A 25,546-nucleotide genomic window follows, 5' to 3' on the forward strand; every position below is an offset into this window, starting at 1 on the left:
CATGCCACATTATCCCTTACATGTCACCAATTCCCGATTGCTCGTTATCCATTGTGCATATGCTCCGAGATTTATCCTAGTCCACTTGAATCTCTGCCCATGTGATAATTTCTCTCTAAATTAGATCAAAAAGGAAAGATAAGTAAAAACTAAAAACACTCAACAACATAGAGGAGCTTTTATTCTGCCTTTAAGATCTTTTATTTCTACTATTCCCAAAGCTCTGATTAACTTAAGCATCGGAGGATCCTCTACTGGAATATCTTCGATGAGTATGAATTTTCTTTGTAGATATTCTCTAATATCATAGATTTCAACTGCCATCTAACTCCTACCACATTAACATTTCATCGGAGCCTTTCAGCAATACATATAATTTTTTTTTATTTTTTTATTTTATATTTTAATTTTTTTCGATCTAGCGGGAAGCATATACTTTAGGGTAATGGTTGTATCCTTGGCCTTTGCACGCATCCGCAATTATATCACCCACCAATATCTATGTAGGCAGATTAATGATGAGTTTGGAGTGCTTTAAGAGCTATGCGGTGGGTGATCTAATGATGTTACAGCAGATTTATATGAAAGATACAACCATGATCCCTTGATTTATTGGATGCAATGGTCCAACAAAGCGAAACTTGACCTTAGGGAACTCAGTGGGGGCCATGGGAGGGACGAGGGAGGCAAAAAATTATAAAAATATTTTTTTAATTTTAATCTAATTTTATGTATATTTTTTATACTTGAAAAAAAATATCAAATAAGTCCTTCAAATTATCGATACATTCGAATATGATCCAGTTGTTCACTTACCAACAAACGATATTAACTTTCCTTCTCAATAGATGAAAATGCCCTTCGCTTATAGATAGACTTAAAGGAGAGAAAAGGATAAGAAAGAGAAGTAGATAAAGAGAAAAGGGAGGAGTGAATAAATATATTAGAGCAAAAAAAGAAGGATAAAGAGAACTAGAGAATTAGGAAGAATGGCAGAGGAAAGGATGGATTGCCGATAAAAATAGATGGAGGTGGAAAGGATCACCATGGAGGGAGATGAGTTATGGGCAGCTTGAAGAAGGAGAATGAGGAAGAAGGGGAGGAGATGGAGGAATGGATGGAGGTTGAGAGAGCCGTCATGGAGGAGAAAAAATGAATGAGGAGAAAAGAGAGAAGAAATGATAGGTTGCCAGTAAGAAGAGATAGATATAAAGGAGATCATCGTAGAGAGGTAGGGCTCATAAGTGGGCTTAAATAAGGAAGAAAATGAAGAGGAAATGTGGATGAGAAGGAGAGAGGGAATGTCGATGAGAAGGAGAGAGGAGAGGAGGAGGACAAGAAAGAGATAAGGATGGGAAGGAAGGGGAGAGAGGATGAGTTGTTGGTGAGCAAAGATGGAGGTAAAAGGGGCTACCATGGAGGGGAATGATTTATTGACGACTTGAAAGAGTATGAGGAGGAAGAAGAGAAGATAGAAGAATAGATGGAGGTGGAGGGAGTTGCCATAGAGGAGGAGAAATGAATGAGGAAGGGGATGAGGAGTAATGAAAAGGGAGAAAAAAAAGATGCTGGCGATGGAGGAGGAGGAGATCAAAGAGATGAGAGAGGAGGTGAAGATAAGAATTTTTTCATCATTTTATAAAATAATTATATTATATGATGGTTATATATGATATTATTTTATTAATAGAGATAGATGGTTGGATCATATTAAAAATATATCGATAATTAGAATTGTCAGTTTGATATTTTTTAAAATATAAAATATATAAATAAAATTAAATTAAAATTATAATATTTTAATAATTTTTTTAAAAAAAATATTAGGATGACACCAACTGTTGTACGCTTGAAGTGTATCAGGATCCATCAATACCTGACAGAATTTGACGAACAACCCAGAGTGAGTCACCAAATAAGAGCGATGTGCACCTGCCTTCGTTTCCCGTCTAGATCCACAAACTTGCTTTAATCCACGTTACATCATACCATCGTCTAGATATGTCCCTCAGGCCCGTACTAGCTATTCCATGGACTAAATCACCACCGCCCATCAACAATGATTCCGACTGCATTCACCGGATCCATCAGTCATATTGAAATACAATGATTCCATGGACAATACCTTCTCGACAAGGCAGCGCGTTAAACGCGCTCCGCCGGACCACCAGACCCGAACCCACTTTAAAAGCCGGGACGAAAGATCGAGAAGCGGGGAAGGCTTTAGCCCGGAGAGGATCCATGGCGGAGAGATGTTATCTGATGCAAGCGAACGCGGCTTTCTCCCCGGCCCTTAAGAACGTATGGTGCCATCACCTCCCGCCGCTCGCCTCTCTCTCCTCTCCTCCCCTCTGCCCCTCCCTGCGCTCCGCCGTCTTCCGCCGCCGCGCCGGCGGAGGAAGAGGCGGAGCCCTCGCCGTCCGATCCATGACCTCCGCTTCTTTTGGTTCGAGGCTGGAGGAGTCCGTCAAGAAGACGATCTCGGAGAACCCCGTCGTTATCTACTCCAAGACCTGGTGCTCGTGAGTTTTGAGTTCTCTCTCCCTTTGGTTTCTTTGATGCCTTCGACTGATCTATTGATTTGCTTACGTTTTTGTTGATGGGGAATGGAGGTATTCGATGGAGGTGAAGTCGTTGTTCAAGAGGATCGGAGTGGAGCCTCTCGTCATAGAGCTGGATCAGCTCGGTAAGTCTTGTTCTTGATTCTTTTCTTGTCAACTTTGGGTTTAATTCGAATTGTGATGGTGGTTTCTTGGTACTTTTCTTATTGATTTCGGGTTAATTTGAATCGCAATGGTGGTTGGAATTTTCCTGATCGGTATTGTCTGTTGTTATATTTCTTGGCGGAGAAGGAATATGTGAGGCGATTTGCTTTCTAAGACCGAGAAATTGGGATCTTGGCTGCTGATGTTTTGAGTCTGACATCGCTATAGATTTGTGGTGTTGATAGTGGAATTCAGGTGTTGTCTTCAAACATTGTACATGATGTAGATGAGTATTACGAGCAGTGCAGGAGCGATAGGTGTAGGTTTGAGTTGAACTTGAGGTACACATGACTTACCAGAACGGGTTTCATCATTTCCCCCCCTCTTCTTCTTCTTCTTCTTCTCGAACTTGGAGCTCATTCTTGAAGTCATAATATTTCTTGAAGAAGATTTGAAGAATGTTGTCATAACACCTGAGGCAGCTCTTCATTGGACAGGTGGCAAATATATTTTCATAAAACCAAGCTTAACTGTACAAACTAGACAAAGTGGTTTATGCTTGAAATTTTGTTGATTAATACTATTAAGTGATTTAAAGAGGGAGTATGTACACATTCTCTCACTTAAAGAGAAAAATGTGGAGGGTTATTTAACAGACCAAGGAGGCCCAGTTGGGAGACAAGTTAGGGATCAGGGCTTGGAAAGTCTTTAGAAGAGTGATCTCAGATGAGGACATGATTGTATGAGAGAAGGTGACATGCATTGAGTTATGAACTCATCAATAGAAGGGATTTATAACCATCAAATTTGATAAATCTTCTGCCTAGATGCGGGAACTGTGCCAATAGAGTGTACACAATCTCTTAAGGAAGGGGCTTTGTGTGTTTATGAAAGCAAACTAGAACAGATCAAGTACGTCTTACTGTGAAAAGATGGTCATGCTCCACACAGAAGAGATTTGAATTGCGTATCATTCTCATTTTGTGCCATGTGTGTTTATGATGTATCATGTGTGCAACAATGTCTCTTAGCATGCATTGCTTAAACATAAACATTTTTCATAGATGTAAAATATAGGGAAAGTTATTGTAGAAAAGGATTTTTCATTATACTTAAATCTTCCCATTACTTTATAACAGCAAATAAACATGTTCTGAACATCTAGAGAATAACTCATATCAAAAAATATTCTCTTTACTGAAGGTAAAGCTAAAGTGCATGTTGTTTTTCATGAGCGATACCTAATTAACAAAAAAATGTTGTATTAGCTTAGCCGATATACAAGCATGTGAAAAAAAATAAACATATAATCAGATGATAAATCCCAAGCATTTGTTTTTACCCCAAAATAAAACTGAGTCATTTGGATTTATTTGGTTCTCAATCTCATAAATTCTTTAGTTATAACAGGCCATGAGCTTGGTGGGCCATAGTAGTACATGGCATTAACTAGAAACTTTAGAGGAATATGGACTCAAAAGGCAGCATGCTAGTTTTGGGGAATTGCATGATGCTTGACATTTGTCACATCAACTGGTAGTCAATGTGCAAAAGCTGCATCAACATGCAAAGCCTATGCCAAGCCCTTCACTGTCTTGCTATCATCTTATATCACCTTTATGGTGTCTCCTCATCAACAAAGGAGTCAACCTAGAAAATTCAAGTGATTAAAGTGGTTGGTCAGATGCTTGTTGAGATGTGCTAGTCTCCCTTAAGCTACCCAGATAAATCGAAGCTAGTGGTACCAACATAAAGTGTTGGTTTTAAAATTTTATGATGTTGCAGTTTGGGTTGTTGGGTGTGATTCTGCTCACATGAATTGGATCCTTGAGTTAAATGGTGTTTGCAATGAAATAATCTAATGTAGTAATAAGTATTGTTATAGTAATTAATGATCAAATAGTTATTAAATTTATCATCAATCTTTAATCAGTATTTTACTAACACAATTTCCCTGATTTTTAGATTGTCTTTTAATAAATTTTAATAATTTTAGAGATTGGAATTGTATTTAAGCAATATATGACTGCATATTGTCTTGCATTTTGCAATATGGCCCCAATATTACCACATGAACAAGCCACTCTAACTCCAGCACCTCATACATTTCCATATGTGCTGGCAGCTGCTTTCAGACTGTGTGTCTGTGGATGTGGAAACATACTGTGGTCTTTGGAGTATCCTCAACTTATATAGTAGTCTCATCACTTCACCCTGTTATCATTATATAAGGTTATCATCAAACCTGTCAATCATGCTCGCATAATAAAGATTTGAAAGAACATTTTTTCTTACCCAAGAAAAGAACATTTTATAATTTGACTGTTCCTTTCCCTGCGATATACAAAAGGTAAGAACTATTGTGAAGGAAATGAACTTACTCTAGGTTTTTGCACTAAATACCACTTTGCACTCTGTAAGAAAGAAGTCCTTTTGGTTCATCGTATCACCTAAAACTTTCAGTTACATTCATCTAAATCCCCTCTTAGCTTCCTTAGTCTCCGGGTTCTGATTTTCATCTCCCATAATCAAAACTTTAGAACATTATTCAAAAGCTGAACTAGGCAATGCCTTGGACTCTGGCCCAGGAAAAATTTTTCCTACTTAAGAAGTGGAAAGCAGTCAAGTCAGGTAGTTTGAAGCCTGTTTATTTTACTTACTGAATAATCTAACCTTGAATTGGGAGAAATTTTGCAAGTTACATCTACAATGGTACAACCCCTTTGGCATTCTATATGCTAATTATCATAATCATTTAAAACTACATATATAAGTAATTGGATTACTTCTAATATTCCCACTTAACATTATGTCAAGGCACAAACATGTCATGATATATGTATGACCATGTATTTTGTGCATAACAACCAAAGGAGTAAGATGACATGAAGAGGCTTGAATTCCAGTATGAAGGAGCTAATAGATTACAAAATTCAACTCTTTAATTTTTTTTTATTTTTTATTTTTTATTTTTTGGGCTCAGAAAGCAGGAAAGGATACCTTCTAGAGTCCATTTTACTACATAAAAATCTGTATCTGTAATTGCATAATAGTCTTGTTCACTTGAACCTGTTGAAGAATAAAGTTATCGCATTAAAAGCCCCATGCAATCAACTCTATATAAAGCCACAATGGCTGTCTCAGTAGGCTGTCGTTGTTAATTGCTAAGTTGCTTTGTTTCTTTTTTTGTTTTATTTGTACCTTGTGTATTTGAGGTTTATTTGTTTTGTTATATAAAGTGATAAACTCTGTTGTGTGAAGTGAATGGCTTAATTGGAAATGTATCCACCCAGGCACAACCCCCCCACCACCCCACCCCCTATTTTCTCTCCTTTTTTTTTCCTTTCTACATATAGTTGAACTGAGCTATTATGAATTGTGATGTATATGTCACTAAAGACTGGCATTCCTTGAAACCACGGACTGCTAAAAATTTATCAAATCATCTAATCAATTATTGGCATTTCATTTCAGGTCCCCATGGGCCGCAACTGCAAAAGGTGTTGGAAAGACTGACAGGACAATACACAGTTCCAAATGTTTTTATTGGTAAGCAACAAAGGTTGAGTTTTTCCAATTCACGGGATATGGAAAATTATGTTACATTCTGCATTGAAATATCTGTATTAGATTCAGTTTTGTGCATCACATTTTTTAAGTCAAGGTCATTTTTCAATTTGAGAATGTTATACGGCAACTAGTTCTCAACAGAAATTGTGTATGAATGAAAGAAGATATGCTTATGGTGAACAAACATCTGGTACAATAACCCTATGGACATTGAAGTACTTGTGTTTTGGGGGAAATTCTATTGTTTTATGAAACATAATTACAATTTTTTTTTTTGTTTTATGAAACATAATTATAACCGTAACCAACAACTTATTTGATGGCATATTTCAAAAAAAAATATTTGTCTATTTGTAAATTTATAGATAAAATATTGGAAGTCTGGAAGTGTTAAAATAGGTTGCTGATGGTCCAGATTTGAAGTCTATTATGTATCTGCAGGGATTCTTTAATTTCTAGTGCAGTGTAGTTTTAAGTTGTTTATTAGTCTCTTTAATTAGTCAAAGCATGCTTTCTTCTAGGATCAATGGGATTTCTATTCTAATGGGTTCTAACAGATGGTCAACAATTTGCTTGCGTCATATGACTAGGATGTGATAGACCAAGGTGTGTTGTGTTTTGCTGGGAGAACAGTCCTTGTGAAATTACTGAATGGTTGGTGAATAAACAGCTTTCTGTTTTAGGAACCTGCTTATGACCTCAACTTTAACCTCGCCAGCTGGCTGTTCAACAGGACTAAGCATTCTGATACTTGTTCGGTTATCATGTCCTGTTCTTGAAGAAGTTGCCTTCCTTCAACGAGTTCTACAGCTATTTTTTTGTGATGAAATTTGTTGCATTTCTAGAGAAATGTACTGTTGATTTATGAGGATTAACTGGAAGTCTGTAAAAATACTATGTTAGAAATAGTTCAGTTATTTTCTTTAAGGCCGTAATATGGAATTTGTTGTAATTTCTCGATGGGATGAACTGCTTCATTCTATCCAATACTGGATTATTCTTTTACTTATTAAATCAACAGATAGTTACTTCTACCTTCCAAACATGGTTTAGGAGTACATCTTGAGAGTATTCTAGACCCCACCATGCTCCACAGTGATAGCATTGCTGCTGCATCTGATTTTAATCTAATGTTTGTGATGAGAGCCCTTGGATATCAAGAAAAAAATGTATTGTTGATTTATGAAGACACACTGGAAGTCTGTAAAAATGCCATGTTAGAATAGTCAAGTTGTTTCTATTTAAGCCTTTAGGGTGCCTAATATAGAATTTAATTTAAATTTTACTTGATAGGATGAACTGCTCCATCCTATCCAATATTAGATTTTTTTCTTTTACTTCTTAAATCATCAGATGCTTCTATCCTTCCAAATGTGGTTCAAGTGTAAAGCTTCATGGTGTTTGTAGGTCCCAGCATGCTGCACTACGATAGCATTTCTTGTGTATCTGATTTTACAGTAGAAAACAAAAAAATTGCTGGCACAGGCAGGGGTGTGTACGTGGCATTGGAGCATTTGGGTAATTTTGTTGAAGGAAAGTCAAATCTCACCTATATATGAGATACCACAGTCGGTTTAAAATGTAACTCACCTTGTCAAATTTTTGTGATCGTATATTTTCTGGCCTCTCCAATACTTTTGACTTATCCTATCCTCGTTCTCTTCTTGTTAAAACCATCAATGCTGGCATCCATTAATGTAAATAGGCCATGTGTATGCCTCGTTTGCTTACCACTTGACAGGTGAACATATTTTTCCCATGATTCTTCTATATTACTAGATTTTGCCATTCTGCTTAATTTAAGCTGTCATTTGTGTTGCTATTAATTGAGGCCTTTTGCATATCCATCCTTATTCTACTGCAAAGAAACTTCAAACTTCTATTGGTCGTTTAAATTACATTGGTGCAGTTTTTGCATTTTAGTAATCGTCCTCTCTTTTTATGCAGGGGGCAAGCATATCGGTGGCTGCACAGGTACCCAACTTTTCTCTATATTGCTGTTCATATATATCATACATGTTCTCTCTGCCTGCCATCTGGTCTTCCCAAAATTGCGGCTGGTCCCTCTCATGTAGGAAGTTAACTTGGCCTGAAAGTTGGCACATATTCTGGAGAGGGTTGAGACCTCTATTCAAGAGCTACACTTATAACAAATTCTCAGACCTTGATGAATCATAAATTTGATCCCTGCTACCACCTGCTATTAAGCATCGAAAGAAGGTCACCGGTAGTCATTTTTGCCTTAATGGTCTGGAGAAACTTTTAGCAATACTTGGAACACTTGTAACTCACTGTTAACATGATTTAAAAGATTTGCAAGTTGAGTAATCCAGAGTGCAAAGTTCATGTTGTTCAACTGCTATCTATATTAATGTGTAACGGTATCCTGGAAAGGTCATTTTTATATGTCCAGTCATCATTCTTATACAATGCAGATACCGTGGAAATTCTATGTACAAAAGATTGCATTGTTGTTTCTGGTTTTAATGCACACCCTTATTTGATGCAGATACTGTAAAACTTCACCACAAAGGAGAGCTGACTACTTTACTATCAGACCTGAATATTGGCACCAAGAGCTTGCAGCAGCCTTGATATTGTTCCCCAACGAATGTTATTCTCCAAGGACATCTTCAACTTGATGGTTAGACGTGGTACCTTTTTATCCTTTCCCCTCCATGCATAACCTGCTTTTCTTGCTCTATAGTGCGAAGTTATTTTAGAGTCAGAACTTTGTTTGCTTGAAAATTGATGTTTTCTTGGTGATATTGTTTGTATACTTGAACAAATACTTTAGTATAGTGAATCCATTTTAATCTCACTTCCTAATGCTTCAACAAGTGAAGACTTCTCACTAATCCCATAAATGTGCTACTAATAAGGAACCCTGTACGTGTAATGCTTTCCAGGGGACAGATTTTTTTTTTTTTTTTTCAAATTATAAATCTTGCTTCTATGTGTTAGATGCTCCACATAAACTTATCCTCTTTTGTATCCGATTCTGACTGGATTCATAATTTGTATCTGATCAAATCTGGATATAGGATGCATAACTGCAAGTTTTGGTGGGTTTGGATCCAGATCTTGAGGATTTGTTTGGATCCCATTCTGGATCTTAAGGTTGGTTTTTTTTCCCCTTTAAATAAAGATTTGACCTGGATATCCATATAGTACCCAGATCTTAGGAATAAAGTGTTAGAAAAAATGCCTCGAGATTCGGTCCACAAGGAGTTTATAACAAAGTCCGCGACGACGAACAGAGTCTAATGAGTTCAAGAACAGTACAAACGGAGTCCAGACGGTGAAAATACGCACAAAAAAAGTCAGCACGAAGGCTGGTACGGTCCATGGGCTGTCGGAGAGGTCCATGGGATGGCGGAGGCTGCGGCGGAGCAGGTCAGGCCCAATGGTGGAGCAAGTGTGTGCGGGCCGACCCAGCCAGTGAGCGGGCGTTGGGTACCTAGGTCCATCGTGGATCGACGGTCCATGGCTGGAGCTATGGATCGTGGCAAGAGTGTTTCCTAGGCGCTTCTTGCGGTCCACCGTGGATTGAAGGTGGTTTTCTTGCATGTCTTGAGGTCTGGTGCACGATCGAACGGCCGTCATCGTGCGCGGTCTTGATCGGACGCCTGGGAGGACTTGATTAGGCATGAGCGGGTACAACAGAGGCACGCTCGAGCGGCCAGAGTAAGTCGCGATGAAGATCGAACGGTTAGGATGAATTGTGGACTTCGATCAAAACTCTGATTTCGATCTGAACACGATTTTGGGGCTTTAAATAGCCACGTGGGCGAATAGAGACATGGGACAGTCGAGAGGGGCTGAGGGCGAGGGGTGTTATTGAGCTGAGTTGAGCTCGAGTCGGTCAAAGCTTGGCTCGATTCTCTTTTGAGCCGGCTCAAAGCTTGGCTCGGGCTCGACGAGCCTATAAGAATCCGGCTCAAGAGTGTAATAGGGTGGCTCCAGTTCGGCTTGGGCTTGGTTCGGTTCAAAAAATTGAGCCGAGTCAAGCCTATTCAGAATAATTAATATTTAAAATATATATATATATATATATATATATATATATATATATATATATATATATATATATATATATATATATATATATATATGAAAGAACAATAACATTGCAAATTATAATCAAAAATCAAAAATTCTAAACAAATTACATTGAAAAGTATCTCAAATCCCGAATACATCAACATTTGACAGAAAATACTTGTTGCACATCAATGTTTGATAGAAAATAAAAAAAAAGAGCAAGATACACATCATTTCATCGGCTTGATAGAAAACAAAAAAAAAGTCAGGTGCACATCTTTTCATCAGCCTCAATGAAAGATTAACTCCTTCAGGTTTTTTATCAAAATCTATAAAATAAAAAAAAAATCTATTCAGTTCAACAATATACTACTATAACTCTAATTAGAATTTAATATCAAAATAAAAAATCACATATACTAATAATAATGCATCATAAGGATGCAGTCTTCATGAAAGATTAACGACAATAAGGAGTGGGATGGCAGGGTGCAGCTGGGACGAGCGACGACACGGCTGGGACGGGGACGGCACAATGGAGGGTGGGTTGATGAGCTGCAGGCTGAGGTCCTGTCATCTTGAGGGTGAGGGAGGCAGGGGGAAGAGAAGAGGGAGGTTGCTGCTGCAGATTGAAATGAGAAAAGGGATAAGGATACTGAAGATTTTAGGATTGCAATCGAGCCGAGCCAAGCTGATTCGAGCCTCAATCTTATGGTTTTGGCTTCGGTTCTTAAACCCAAACGAGCCTATATTTTGGCTCGGGCTCTAGTTTGGGTTCGATTTAATCGAGTTCGAGCCGAGCTTTTAACGAGCTGAGCTCGAGTCGGCTCGTTCGTTAACCACCCCTATTGAGGGCTGAGACAATCAACAAAGAGCGTAGCCCAGAGGGGTGTGCAGCAGCAGAGAAGCCGAGGGAGCTCAGGCAGCCGTCGGGAGAGAGTCTGACAGAGCGTTGAGCGTGAGCAGTAGGTAGAGCAGACAGAGCCCAGCAGAGCATTAGGTTGAATAGCTGGAGAGAGGTATGATGTAGCGGTTCGTTTCACAAAAAGCATCTAGGGGCGTCAAAGATTCTGGTAGTGGCAGACCTGTGAGAGGGTCTCCTTAGAGGATTTTGACAGAGCTTTTGTAAAGATAGCTTCTAGTTGAGAGAGGTGTATATATGAGAGTGTGTGTGTTATCCTCTTGTATTGTTTTCTCTTTCATATTGAAGTTTGCATATGCTGGAAGTAGCACTTGGGCTGTTCCACGTACTTGATTGTGTTCTGTTTTATTTCTTCTTTCTTTCTGCTGCAATGCATGGTATCGAATCCTGCAAAACAAATGGTATCAGAGCAAGTGATATCACAACACTTGGTATCAGAGCCGGATTGATACCAGCGCAGGTTGCGGCAGTGGTGGTCAAGATCGAAGATGGAGAAGACGGATGCAATCAAAATGGAGATTTACTGCGAAGGATTGATCGATGCTCTCAGGAGGAGCCATCTATATGGAGGATGCCAGTAGGAGCCCAATGCGAGGTGGAGCTCCAGGTGAAGATGGATCGGGCATGAAATGGGAGACTCGAAAGGATGATGAGCGACGTCGTCAGGAGGCTACCCCGAGCAAGCTCAAATCAAAAGATATGATGGAGATGGGATTGAGCAATCTGGCTCGACTTTTATGTTTGTCCATCCATGAATAGTAGGCGATTATCCCAGGGGATGGGGGCGAGAAGATCCAAAAGCTCTCGAAGTCAAATGGAGGTCGAATATCGAGTCGAGGTGGAGATTGTTAGAAAAAATATTTTGAGATTCGGTCCATAAGGAGCCATAACAAAGTTCGTGATGATGAATGAAGTCCAACGAGTCCAAGAACAGTCCAAATGGGTTCCAGATGGCGAAGATGTGTGCGAGAGAAGCCAGCACGGAGGCTGATATGGCCCACAGATCGTCGGAGGGGCCCATGGGCCGGCGGAGGCTGCAGTGGAGCGGGCTAGGCCCGACGACGGAGCAAGCGTGGGCCGGTCGCGGACGTGCGCGAGCCAGCCCAGCCAGCGAGCGGGCGTTGGGTGCCCCTATCCATTGTGGATCGGTGGTCCATGGCTGGAGCCATGGGCCGCGAGAGCATTTCCCAGCTCTCACGGTCCACCATGGATCGAAGGTGATTTTTCTGCATTTCTTGAGGTCTGATGTGCGATCGAACGGTCGACATAGTGTGCGATCTCGATCGGACACTTGGGAGGACTTGATCAAGCTTGAGCAGGTGCAACAAAGGCGCGATCGAGCGGCCAGAGTGAGTCGCGATGAAGATCGAACAGTCAGGATGAATTGTGGACTTTGATCAAGACTCTGATTCTGATTTGACTGTGGTTTTGGGATTTTAAATAGCCTTATGGGCGAACAAAGACATGGGACACCGAGAGGGGATGAGGGCTGAGGCAGTCGATAAAGAGCGCAGCTCAAAGGGGCGTGCAGTAGCAGAGAAGCTAAGGGAGCTCAAGCAACCATCGGGAGAGTCCGACAGAGCACCGAGCGTGAGCAGCAGGCAGAGCAGACGCAAGCGCAGTCCGACAAAGCATCAAGTAGAGTAGCTGTGGAGAGGCATGATGTAGCTGTTCGCTTTATAAGAAGCATCCAGGGACGTCGAGGATCCTGATATTGGTAGGTGTGTGAGAGGATCTTTTTAGGAGATTTTGAAAGGGCTTTTGTGAGAATAGCTTCTAGTTGAGAGAGGTGTGTAGATGAGAGTTGAAAGTGGATATTTTTTCTTATATTATTTTTTCTTTTATAGTGAAGCTTGTATGCCCCGTAAAAATAGTATTTGGGCTGTTTCACGTACTTGATTATGTATTCTATTTTATTATTATTTTTTTTACTGTAACGCATGGTATCGAATCTTGCACAGCACAAAAAAAAAATCAAGATAGCACTGGAGCTTCAAAATATCATTGTAGTTGGAAGTGAATCTTTTTGTTTGGCTAACAGTTCTTCAACAGCTAAAATAACATTCACTATTGTTTTGTAGTGATGATTTATTTACTTATTTGAAATTTATAAATATTATTAAATAGAGTAATTTGAAGTATGCTCTGATATTTCAATAATTATTTCTTTTTATAAAAAATTCTGATATTTCAATAAGTTATCATTTTTACTAAAATTCTTTTTTCTCTTTGATAGAAAATGAAATGTCAACATATTTTATTTTATTCTTTATGATATTCTTTATATTATTCTTTACGATATTTTCAAAATTTTTCTATCTAAAAAGGAATAAGAAAATATCAAATAAATTATTACATTATATATATTTTTATTTTAAAAATTAGATGGTTCATAATTATTTTCTAGTTATGCTGTAATTAAAGAATAACATGGGTATAAATCCATGTAATTTAAAAGTTTTGATGTTTTATATATAAAAAATTTATTATATTTTTATTTTTAAATAATTAAATATTCAAATAGATCTTCCAACAACCCTTTTTTAGTCCTTGCTACCCAATATAAAGGTCCATTTTTGAGAAAGAGTTGTCTCAATTAATCTACACATCTTAATTAAGTCCTAGTTTATTCAAATTCTAAATAAATCCATTCTTAATTTTGAAGAAATAAATGTCAAATAAGAGATTAGAAGTTTTACTACTTAAAAATTCAACTTTGTGGGTAACTTTCTATATTATTACTTTTGGTATTAAAATTGTTTAGAGTCCTATAATTAAAGTTGCATTATAACTTAAATCATATTGCAACTTGATTAGTAATGAATGACTCGCAAGAAAGCTCACTTCTTGTATTTGGAGTTTGGAGAAAAAGAGATGAAATGAGAAAAATGGAGTGTGGTTGTATCCGTGGCCATAGCAGTGCATTCGACAAATATTCCATTGAACACCTCACGTGTGGATGCCAAGTTCGAGCATCAGAGCACTTGATGATCATGAAAATAAAAGTATTTTAAATGAGATTGGTATCAAAGCATGGATGGCAAGGAGGCCTAGGTATGGATCGAAGCACCCATGAGGGGAGGAGTGGGGAGCCATGTAAGCCTCGAGAAGGGTGGAGAAAGTGAAGAATGGTCAAGGCATGGTGGCTTCGAGGTGGAGGGGTGGGTGGTGGCGGCCTAGGAGATGGAGCAAAGGACAATACAACAATCGAGGGTGGTGTGAGGATGGGTTTGGTGTGAGGGGGTGGGGGCTTGAGTGAAGATGAAGAGCAAGTAGATGTGGGTGGGGATGCCATGGTCGGTGAGGCGGTGGAGGAGACAAGCAACAAGGAAGCTATTACAATGAAAGTCGAGATATACGAGACTGTTATAGGATCCTTAAAGATGGCAGAGGCAATGGCACTGAGATTGGTGGAGCACTTGATGAACATGAAGATGAAAGTATTTTAAATGAGGTTGGTATCAAAGCTGCTGATGATAAGAGGGCCTAAACATGGATTGAAGCGCCCATGAGGGGAAGAGCGAGCAGCCATATAAGCCTCGAGAAGGGTGGAGAAAATGAAAAATAGTTAAGACATGGCAACTTCAAGGTGGAGGGGTGGGTGGTAGCGATCTAGGAGACGAAGCAAAGAACAACACCGCTAATGTGGAGGGTGTGAGGATGGATTTGGTATGAGGGGGTGGGGGCCTTGGTGAAGATGAAGAACAAGTAGAGATAGATGGGGATGTCATGGCCGGTGAGGTGGTGGAAAAGATGAGCAACAAGAAAACTATTACAATGAAGGCCAAGATATATGAGGCTGTTGTAGACTCTCTAGAGATGGCAGGGGCAATAACATTAGCCTGAAGGGATTTGAAAATGAGGCATGAGAGAAGAGAAGGGGAGGAAGGGAGGTTGGAGAGAGGTCGGGTCGGGCATATTCAAAGAGACCCAAGTTTGGAATGGGGAATCACAGATGAGAGAGGTGATAACAAGTGGTAGCATATTGAGGTTTTTGATTGAGGTGGAAAAGTGATTTTTTTTTTTTTTTAATCTTAAAGTTAACATACAAACTCATGTGGTCATAACTCATTTAGCTATCATTTTGACCTCAAGTCAGACCAATCACAAGATAATCTTAAATTGCAACCCAATGAGTAAACAATAAATAAAACTCCAAATAACCCTTTATTATATATCTTTATCAATCAAAATCATACGGACCGTTACTTCTTAGTAATATGCTAACAATGATATTTAGAAGAATTTTCTTTTGGGTGTGGTAACACTGGCTTGCTTTTTATATGCCCACTCTCTTAGATAGCTTAATTGACATATTCTTTTTATGAACATTTGAAAACATCAACATTTCTATGATTTTGATTTTAGCTATGATAATCTGTGAGCACATTTTTGAAAAATTTATTTTATTATTTATAAACCTGTACTTTATGTCAATCAAAACTTTAGTTACCCTTTCATGTATTAAGGGGTAATTTTCCTGGTAAACTATGTATCAGTGTTAAATGCTAAAAGAAGCTTGCATCAAATAAGAGAACCAAATAAATCTGGTAAACTACAGATCACAGAGCACATATGCGCTCCCCAAGTCGGATAGGTAACTCTATTAAACTTATTAGATGTCATCCTCGCGAAGACGTTGGCAGCCTCGTTTGTTGTCATTAACGGGGAAACACTGCAGCACCAATAACAAGCAGACACGTTACAGTTAACACAGAGATGTTATAGCATACTGTACACAACGCATTTGCACAACTGAAAAAGCAGATTTACCGTAAAACAGATACTATAACCAGATGCGGGAATACCACCTACCAACTCCGACTTCAGAAGAAACAATAGCCTTACGGAAACCTGTCGCCCAATCAAATCTATCAGCAGCATGATCATGCAGTGCTGACCACAACCATAATAACCACCGTGCATAGAGGCTACAGCTACGACGGTAGCTATTCAACTACTCAATTCCGACTGCAACATATCTCACAATGCGGTTAACCATTCAATTTGACTTAATGCTGGAAGAAAAAAAAATTATTAAAGAAACGGAAACCAGATAGAAAAGCAGAACGGCCAAAACAGCATTAACGTTCGAGAGACTGCTATGTTTTGATCGTGCATTGCACTTGCTTCTTTGCTGATACAAAATTTTGTTACTGGCATGATGTGCAACCAGACAAGAATTAAAGTTTAGACGTACATCTAGTTGCTAAGCATCAGTCAGTACAGTTTTTATTAGTTTCAACGGGCAATGATACCTTATACATACATACTAGCCTGTACATTAAGCATATTATGCTGTTGTTGTAAGAAAATTAGAAAATTAACTTTCAAATTTTGTAAATGGAAGAGCAGGTATACCTTTGGCTGCACCATAGCGAAGATCCGGATGGTCCTGCTCCAAAAGCTTGCCAACATCTACAACCCCCTCTATTCCAAGCACTGGAAGCTATTGTATGTTCTGCATCTGCAGTTTGAGGTATGTATAGCCGTGGGTTACAAAAAGAGGAAAAACGAGCTTATTGATATTCAAATAAACAAAAATCACGATAGAACGAACCTTCAAGGTATTCTGACTTATTTGAGCCCCGATCCTCCGAAGAGAAAAAGAAAAAATAAAAGCCAGGTATGGTTAAAGTTTCGGCCAAATCGATTGCCATGTGATTTTTCACCAACTTGTAGTGGGGAAAAAAACAATAAAACCAGCAACGACGCCAAACGGATCCAAAGGTACCTGGTACAATTCCCTCTTCAACGGCGCATCGGGTACCCCACCCTTTTCCCGCCGACATCCACTTCACTGCCTCTTCTGCAAAATTTACTGCCACGACACATTTTTAAAGAGACGCTGTAGAGCCGCACAATTCCCGCCATTTGAGAAAATAAAGATTGCTGCATCCAGACATGGTTTATGGCTTGACTCTTATTTGCTATTAAAATAAATAATAAAAAAAAACAGGCACCCACATAATCAAGTGCATATATGATGATCAGGCTATATCACGACATGGCGCATCAGAGATGGTGCAAGTTACCTTTAGCCAGCAACCACACCAAAAAGCTTTGCCACTACTTGCAAGTTGACAATGGCAACTTTAGATGCGGAATGAAAAAGGGGCATATGCCAGCCATCACAGCTATTACCAGTTCATCAATAAGTTGATTATAAGCAGAACTGGAACTTAACGTATCTAATTCAGAAAACCATTGGAGCACTTTTAAAACGTTAGGCAAGCTTGCTTGTCAAAATTAGCACAATCACGCTTATCTTGGAACGTCAAAAGTAGACAGCAGAAGTGGATCTGCATGGTGCATTTTAGTTTCAACTTGAATTATAAGAAAAAAAAGAAAATACAAGTACTTTTTCCTAAAATAAACACAGTAATTACACTTAAAACAAGTTAAGTTTTTATTGACCCAGCTACATTAATTGCATTAAACCAAATCAATAGAAACTACCGCAATTCTTAGTAGTTATTGACAACTAAACCTAGATCATACAATGCATGAAACAGATCAAGAAAAAAAAGTTTAATTTCATTAAGCAGTAATATGTGGAGATTTTTATGTGCGGGAAGGTATACAACACACAGTTAATGCATATCACAAGCCATACAGTGAAAGTTCATATGACCAACAACCGTATTTGTAAATTGATTTATTAAGGATGCATTTGGCTACACTTTTTGATTTTTGATTTTTTTTAAAAATATTTTTTTTATTATTAAATAAAAATAAAAAAATAAAAAATATGTTTAATAATTACGTTGCTATAAAGTAAAAAGTAACATTTAGGAATGACAGATAAAGAGTGCGACAAGAAAAAAAATATTTAAATAGAGAGAGAAGAGGGTGGAAAAATGAAGAGCTCAACAAGGAATAAAGATTCGAGCTCTTTATTTTTTTGATTTAGCGTTTTAGATGTACAGAAGCAAAAAAATAAAAAAATAAATTTTGAAAAACAAAAAATTTTTATTTTGCATATAAAGTAATTATTTTAATTTTTTTAATTTTAATTTTTTATTTTTCATGATGTTACCAAATATTATTTTTTTGATTTTTATTTTTAAAAATCAAAAAAAAAAATTTGTTAATAGCTAACCAAGCGCACCCTAAATCTTTTTACATACCCCATGCATAGTCACCAAATACGTGGACTCAACTTAGAAACTGGTGTTAGATATAGAACATAACATTAGAAGTTCAGAGGAAAAAGAGAAAGAATGAATCAAATGCTATGTTTCAAAATTTAAAATTTTAAATTATGGTTTCAAATTTTTTTATTCAAACTTTCAGATATTAAAAATTGAGATATTTTTTTCCCAGGGGAATGATTGGTTGCTTCAAGAAAAAAGATTTAAATGGAAAATTATAAAATTATATCATGACCGGAAAAAGAATAATTACAGAAAAATTCAAGTCAAGATTAAAAATTACGTTTTCATGATTTATTGTCTCAATCTGTTTGACACAGCCAAACTTGGATCTCTAGAATAATGAATTATAGGCCTAATCTTTTCTTTTCCCCTGCCCCCCACCAAAAAAAAAAAAGAATAATAAATTATAATTCTAAGATACAAAATCATAATTTTAAAATGCATTCAAAATTCCAAATGCACCCAGAATGCAAAATATCCTTGCAAAGATCAAAATCTTACCATCACCAGCAACATCACTAGCTGCATTAGCAACCTACCGACAAGGCTGGCTCCCATGTTCTACTCTGTCCTTGAACTCATCGCTCTTTGTGACACTCGCACCATCTTTTGTAACTTTTGGTGCACCAAAGCTTTGCTCCAAAACAACATTACGTCGCTTCAAACCAAAAGAAAGTAGCCATCACTAATTTAGTTTTCTAACTGTTCTACACAACTGGCATCACAAAAGGGTCAGAAGAAAACTTGGTCATATCAACAAAAAGACCAACATATATAGTAAGAACAGGCCAACAGATATGGTAAGCACACCATCTTTCTGATTGATAGATTTGGAAGGTGACGCTGGGAAATGCCCTATTACCAAAAAGACGGTTGGCAAATTTATGTTTAAACCAAATAGAAGAACGTTGCAGCTACCATTAAACTCCTAGAGAAAGAAATTGGCTTCAATAAGCATTCATAAGAATCAACTACTGAAAATGAACTATCCCAAACTATTTTACCAACAAGATTTGGATGCACCAGCCAGACGAAATATAATAAGCTCCGAGAAAAGAAATACTGGCTCATCAAAAATCCTTGATCCATTTTAACACCAAATCCAAGCAGCACAAATTTCCAAAAATCATAACTAATATTTGAACATCTTAAAAAACAAAACTCAGCAAACAAGCACAGTTTATTGAACTATTAATTTACATTTAAAATCTAACAAAAGGTGATTGGACTTTGTTAACCAAGTATAACAGGTCCTCTATTATTTTCTTAAGGATACAAATTGGTTATACTGCTAACTAAAGAAATACTCAGATCTACTAACAATTTTCGAATCCTAATTTGCAATATAAGGGTCATTGTTTGGTGCAATGGTAAAAGGTTGGGCAAACATATGCAATGGTGTAAGTTTGAGTCCTGGGACAGCTAGCAAAAAAGATGCCAAAGGTTACGAAATCAACACCCCCCACTCCCCCCTTCTTTTGTTTTCTAATTTGCACTACAAAATAAATGCTTTATTTAACATGAACTTTGTGAATTGCATCCCACCACCGGAATCCATCTAACCATCCTCGCTGCAAGGTAGTGATCAATATACAACATTTGTTCCAATCTCTTCGAACGGCATCCATCTAACCATAGAGTTGGACTACACGCTTGACATTAACTCCTTGTAAAAAGAGCTAACAGTTTTAACATAAATGAAAAACCACCCAAATAAAAAATCCAAACTGTTGAATATGATCTACTCTACAAAGTACCTACAAATCAAATTGATATATTTAATATTTTGGTGATCCCTAACCTATGCATCAAGTCAATAAAAAAAAAAGAACAAAATTAATTGCACTAATACAGTAAAATATTCGACAACACACATAAATTGAAGTTCATTTTGTGGATCATCATAGATTATAGCATACATACATCATACATAAATTTTGATGATTAGATCTATTTTGAATCATCAAGTCCTTTTTTACACACTAAAAGATGCATAGATTTAAATTCACTAAATTTTGATGATTAGATCATAGCAAATATAATATCATACTATTAAAATGTCCATTTTGACATCTATTGATAATTAGAGACCACCAAAACCATATGAATTTTGGTTTTTTTTTTTTAATAATGTAGATAACATTCAATAGTTTGTACCTTGAAACTGGATAATCTATCATCATAGATTATAGTGTACATACATACATAAGTTTTGATGACTAGATCTAGTTTGACATGTTAACTCCTTTTTTACACACTTAAAACATGCATAGATTTAAATTCACTAAGTTTTGATGATTAGATCATAGTAAGTTACAATATCCTGCTATTAAAATGGTCCATTTTGATATCTATTGATAGTTAGAGACCACTAAAAAAATATGAACTGTGGTTTCTATTTTTTTTTTTAATTATTTTTTAAGTGTAGATAGCATTCAATAGTTTTATCTTGAAATTGGATAGTCTAGCATCTATTTCAAATCACCAACTCATTTTTATTGAGTTAATGTACATACACATACATATGGATGTAAGTACATAAGCTAAACTTGGCTACATTCAAGTAGATCTCCACTGAGATCCAATCAGGTCTTGATTAAACGATCAAGGTTTCACATCGATGATTCAAGCCACTGAATGTGATTTGCTATCTTTAAATTACGTACACCAAAAAATCATGTGAATTTGGAGGCCCTAGCTTAGGCATCAAATGGTCAAAAACACATGTATTATTTCATATTGTTCAAACCAATGTTTGCTATACCATCTCGTACTATCTGGTATGGAGCATACTGTACCGACACTATCGTATCGATCCATACCGCATATCAATATTATAAAAGGATGGCACCAATACAAGATCTGATATCGAGATGGTGAATCTTGGTTCAAATAGTCCAATTTTTTGACATTCAATATATATGCTAGGAGTCTTTAAATCCAGTTGCTCACGATTTTTGGTGTCTAAGCAGCTTAGAAATAGTAAATCACATCCAGTTGCTCAAATCATCAATGTGAGGCTCCCATCATCCAATCTAGATTTGATCAGATTTGAATGGAGATCCACTTGAGTGTAGCCAAGTCTCTCTCTCAACATGCAAACACATATACATACACACACACACACATACACACATAATTGGTTGACTATCAGTTCAGATAAAATCGAAAGATGGAGGTCCAACATTGATGAATCGAGCTACCAAATATGATCTACTACCTTTAAACTACTTGCAAGTCAAAAAATCATCTCATTTGGAGATGCTTAACATACATATCAACTGATCAAAACAAACAATTTAAAATAACAACATCCAATGCTCATTCTTGATCACTTTATACATACACTAGGGATCTTCAAATTACATGATTTTGATAGTATATCACATTCCACAACTTGGATCATCAGTGTCAGATCCCCATCTTCAAATTTCACTTGATTAGAACCAGCTTGAAAGCCGATCGACTGGATTATCATCTACTTCTCCCTTCATATATATAAACACACACACACATATGTACATATATACATAAATATATGCCTACATATATAGACTTACATACATACATATATTAATACATTTTATAGCAAGAAAGCCACAACAAATAATATTCAATAAAAGAGGTAGCACATTTGTGACCCTATACATCCATGTTAGGAATGTAAATCAAATCACCCTGCGCTGTCCCACATGCCCAATTCTAATTCTGGAAATTATGCATATTCTGCACATATATTCAAATCTGTTCTAGTTCCAACAAATTGATATCTACATGCAACAAGGGCACATGCATTGATAATATCTTGACCCATTAATGATGTACTGAAAGATACTAAATAAACTAAAGAAGGAATCATGTTGTAATCTTTTTATATCACTCCTGTAGCTTCACTCTCCCTCAAGCAACAAAAGTTGAGCACAACTTTGCCTCTCTTCCTCTCTTTCATCTTCTCCATTGTCAGTAAAGATAAGTCAGCCACATAGGCTTATGGTGATATGGATATCCGCATACTTAGTAAGGGATAAAATTAGTATTCATCCTAGAGGGTTCTAAAATGTCGTGAATTAAACCTAAAGGTTGTAAGCTTTACCGACTATTTAAACTAATTTCGGTTAGGAATGATTGGATCATTTACACCTTACTAAGATTTTAGCTGAATTGGCCTTTGATCAGAAACAAATCAAGGTTGGAATCAATAATAACCCAGAGGTCTACATTACTGATTAGTCAGTCAAAAGCAAATCAGGCCATGTCCTATACATCATGGAAATTTGCAGTACATGCTAATAGCAAGCTATTGACACAATAACTTCTCATTTTAGTAAAGAATATGGTTTGAACAGAGTATGCCTGTCAACTATTTTTATCTCAATATGACGACTAGCTATTAGATATAATGGCTGGAATTCTCACCAAGTTATATCACTGTCCAATAACATATGCTGTTCTCATACATTCATTTAAAATGAAATAAAGAAAAAGGGAAAACAAAATGAGGACACAACAAGCAGCGGAATATATAGTTTCTCCTATGCAGATCAGCCCAGCAAAATGTCACACTAAATACAAATGGTCTTTGTGGGCCTGAACATATCATTCTACAAAATTTACGATCGACACTTAACTAAAAGATGACAGCATTTTTATGATTCTTTTGACACATGGCAGAGAGGAAGCTAATACCTTAGGCGCCATCGACACCTTGACCGCATCTGCAACTTCTTGACACCCTTGAGCATCAAAGCGCGAGCCTAACTCCAAATTTCATGTCCTTCGCCGCATAGTTTCTGCTCCAGCCAGCCTGCTGCCAATCTATAGATGCAGCTCTATAAGCATTTATAACACCTCAACTATTATTTAAACGAAAATCAACATAATCACCCATCAAGAATGGCCTCCAAAATGGGTCATAGAATCGAACACCGATTATTCCTCTCTGTTACTATATCTGGACGCTAACGTGTTGAAGAAAGAAAGAAAATTACATGATGAAAAATCAAGAATCGCCACCAATTTTTGCTCTCTGTTACTATGTTTGGACGCTAATGTTTCCAAGAAAGAAGATTACATTATCAAAAAAATCAAGAATCTGCTTCCATAAATCATAAAGTATAAAAACAAAGAGGTTGCCCGATTGAACACAATTTCAGCCGTTTTTGATCCGACAGTGGATCTGATAGCAAAAATCAAGAAGTCATTTCCAAGAATCTTGAGAAAACCCAACCAGTCTCATCAGAGAACAAGAATATAATGCGATGAACCGAATAAAATCCATCAGAAGAAACGATTTCAAATCCTCACCTGTTCGCCAATTTTGCCAGCAATCCTACAAAAGATAACCCAAAAGAACGGAGGGATCATCAGCGATCAGCAGCAGAAGAATAGACAAAGACCAGAATGCAAGCAAACCAGTGCTGAAGCTACAAACCCGGAACCTCAAAGAAAACCTAAGAACGATCCGCATTTCTTGTTCTCGCGCCAATTCTACCGCCCATTTCATCGGGCTTTGGAGGCGAGACTGGCCGCCGCTCTGTACATGGTCGAATGCTACGAACTAGGGCTTCAGATGGGAACGAAGGACAGAGTGGGGTTTCTGGATGTTGCTCGGGTTTCGTCATACAGAAGACGGAAAAATAAGGGAGGAGAGAGCTGGGCACGCAAATAAAAGAGGAAGAGCTGGGCGGGAAGGGGAGACATTCCCAGAAAACTCTAGAAGCGCCTTGTGGTGTCTGGGGTCTTGGGTTCTTGGAACGGATGAGATCAGGGGGATCACCAGTAATAATGATGAGCCACTTACATGGATGGTCCGTTGTAACGGTGGTGACGTAGTGGGGTTAGCGTGTTTCGTTGCTCCGGCGGAACACCTGACCATTGGGAAACATGCTAACGTTCCTGTTGCCGGCGGCCGCGGTTTTGTTTTTAAAGCTAGAGAGAGGCGCAGATTAGCCATACGGACTGCCCGTGATGTACGATGGTTTGCTGCTGCGAGAGGAAGGCACGTTTGATGATACCTTTTGTGATTCCATCAATCATAGTTATTTATAAATATAAACAAGATAACGTTCATGCATTGCATAATTCGTGCACGCACGATAAGGAGATGCAGAGACGAGGTATAAATTACTGTTGATGTTTTGCAGTCGAAGCAAATCGATCACGTTGACACATAAATTTTAGAAGCAAGGTTGCAATCTTTGGTAGAAAAATAAGTGGGGAACGAAGTCAAAAATAGAAATATTTTTACTATTACACGTCGGAACTTGGAAGTGGTAACTGGTAAGTCCGCTTTGGCCACGTAGCATGACATTATGGGAATTTGACGTGGAGCTGCACTTGTAAATTACAGTTATTGCCAAATAAAGAGAGACTGAAACCGCACCTCAGGTGACAAACACTGCTTCAACCATACGACCATACAATAGAGTGATGCAAAATATGAAACAAGTTATAAGCACCGTTGATTCGGCTGCACCGGAGATGGTGGGTCAGTTTTGAAGGTGTGATTGCCCTGTCTGACAGTATAAGTGGAGGGATAAAGCGGGCTGAAGTATCTACTGATGGCCGATAAAAAGCATGATGTCTGAAAGGACACTGATTGATGCTATATAGCTAATAATGTGAAAAGATCCCATCCAAATCTCCTTCCAATAACTACCCCGAACAGCCGGAGATAAACTGGGAGATGTGGGCTGTTCGACAAGGATTGATCCAGTTTGAATCTGGCTTCAAAAATCCTGAAACGGGAGCAAAGGTTATGGCCGCAGGAGCTTGCAGACTATTCGCTACTCTAGGTCCCCTAGTGGAACTCAGTTGAGCCTGGAGGCATCCGATATGCTTGAGGATGGTGCAGCAAGCTGAAACGTTAGTGCCACAACCGTGGGAAATTAGTTGAACTCCAAGGTCTAGGACTTTAGCAGACACATTAACAGTCCATCATGATACTGTAAGAGTGGCTGAAGGAGAAAACATATGGAATCAATCTGCAGACAAGATTACAAGCCTGGATCTACAATTGAAGAACACACGATATGGTATCAAGACACATAATACAACTTAGGGACTCGGCACGTGCGGATGCTCAGGGACGAATTTACATAAGAACAACGTAGCGGGCTTTGACCCTTCAGAGTGCACACATGATCAAA

The 25,546-nt window shown here is 37.9% G+C and overlaps 1 protein-coding gene and 1 long non-coding RNA gene across 5 annotated transcripts; one reads left to right on the forward strand and one right to left on the reverse strand.

Annotated features, from left to right (window-relative positions):
• Positions 1-2,196: 2,196 nt before the first annotated feature.
• Positions 2,197-16,819, forward strand: LOC105059156 (monothiol glutaredoxin-S10). Of its 3 annotated transcripts, none has more exons than XR_834238.4 (6): positions 2,197-2,522; positions 2,613-2,686; positions 6,180-6,254; positions 8,223-8,249; positions 8,785-8,929; positions 16,597-16,819. XR_834238.4 is itself a non-coding variant. In XM_010942378.4 (6 exons), exons 1-5 carry the CDS (start codon positions 2,242-2,244, stop codon positions 8,868-8,870), a joined length of 543 nt encoding a protein of 180 aa, XP_010940680.1. In that variant the 5' UTR covers positions 2,202-2,241; the 3' UTR covers positions 8,871-8,919; positions 16,597-16,819. The 3 variants fall into 3 exon arrangements, 1 of the variants encoding a protein (XP_010940680.1); XR_834239.4 differs by having other exon boundaries at positions 2,202-2,522; positions 16,592-16,819; XM_010942378.4 differs by having other exon boundaries at positions 2,202-2,522; positions 8,785-8,919.
• On the reverse strand, positions 15,669-24,157 carry LOC105059157 (uncharacterized). 2 transcript variants are annotated; one of them, XR_012137574.1, is made up of 7 exons: positions 23,830-24,157; positions 23,703-23,727; positions 23,085-23,213; positions 18,900-19,056; positions 16,802-17,062; positions 16,015-16,708; positions 15,669-15,916 (listed from the first exon to the last, which is right to left on the reverse strand). It is a non-coding gene; the product is annotated as an uncharacterized lncRNA (long non-coding RNA). The 2 variants fall into 2 exon arrangements; XR_012137573.1 differs by having other exon boundaries at positions 16,802-17,133; positions 23,830-24,156.
• Between the last annotated feature and the right edge of the window lie 1,389 nt (positions 24,158-25,546).

The sequence above is a fragment of the Elaeis guineensis genome, chromosome 16 (assembly GCF_000442705.2).
Source record: "Elaeis guineensis isolate ETL-2024a chromosome 16, EG11, whole genome shotgun sequence".
NCBI lineage: Eukaryota > Viridiplantae > Streptophyta > Magnoliopsida > Arecales > Arecaceae > Elaeis > Elaeis guineensis.

Coding starts and splice junctions, on each gene's coding strand:
- LOC105059156 (XM_010942378.4), top strand. CDS start 2,242: ATGGCGGAGAGATGTTATCTGATGCAAGCGAACGCGGCTTTCTCCCCG. Junction 2,523..2,612: donor TACTCCAAGACCTGGTGCTC/GTGAGTTTTGAG, acceptor TGGGGAATGGAG/GTATTCGATGGAGGTGAAGT. Junction 8,250..8,784: donor GCATATCGGTGGCTGCACAG/GTACCCAACTTT, acceptor TATTTGATGCAG/ATACTGTAAAACTTCACCAC.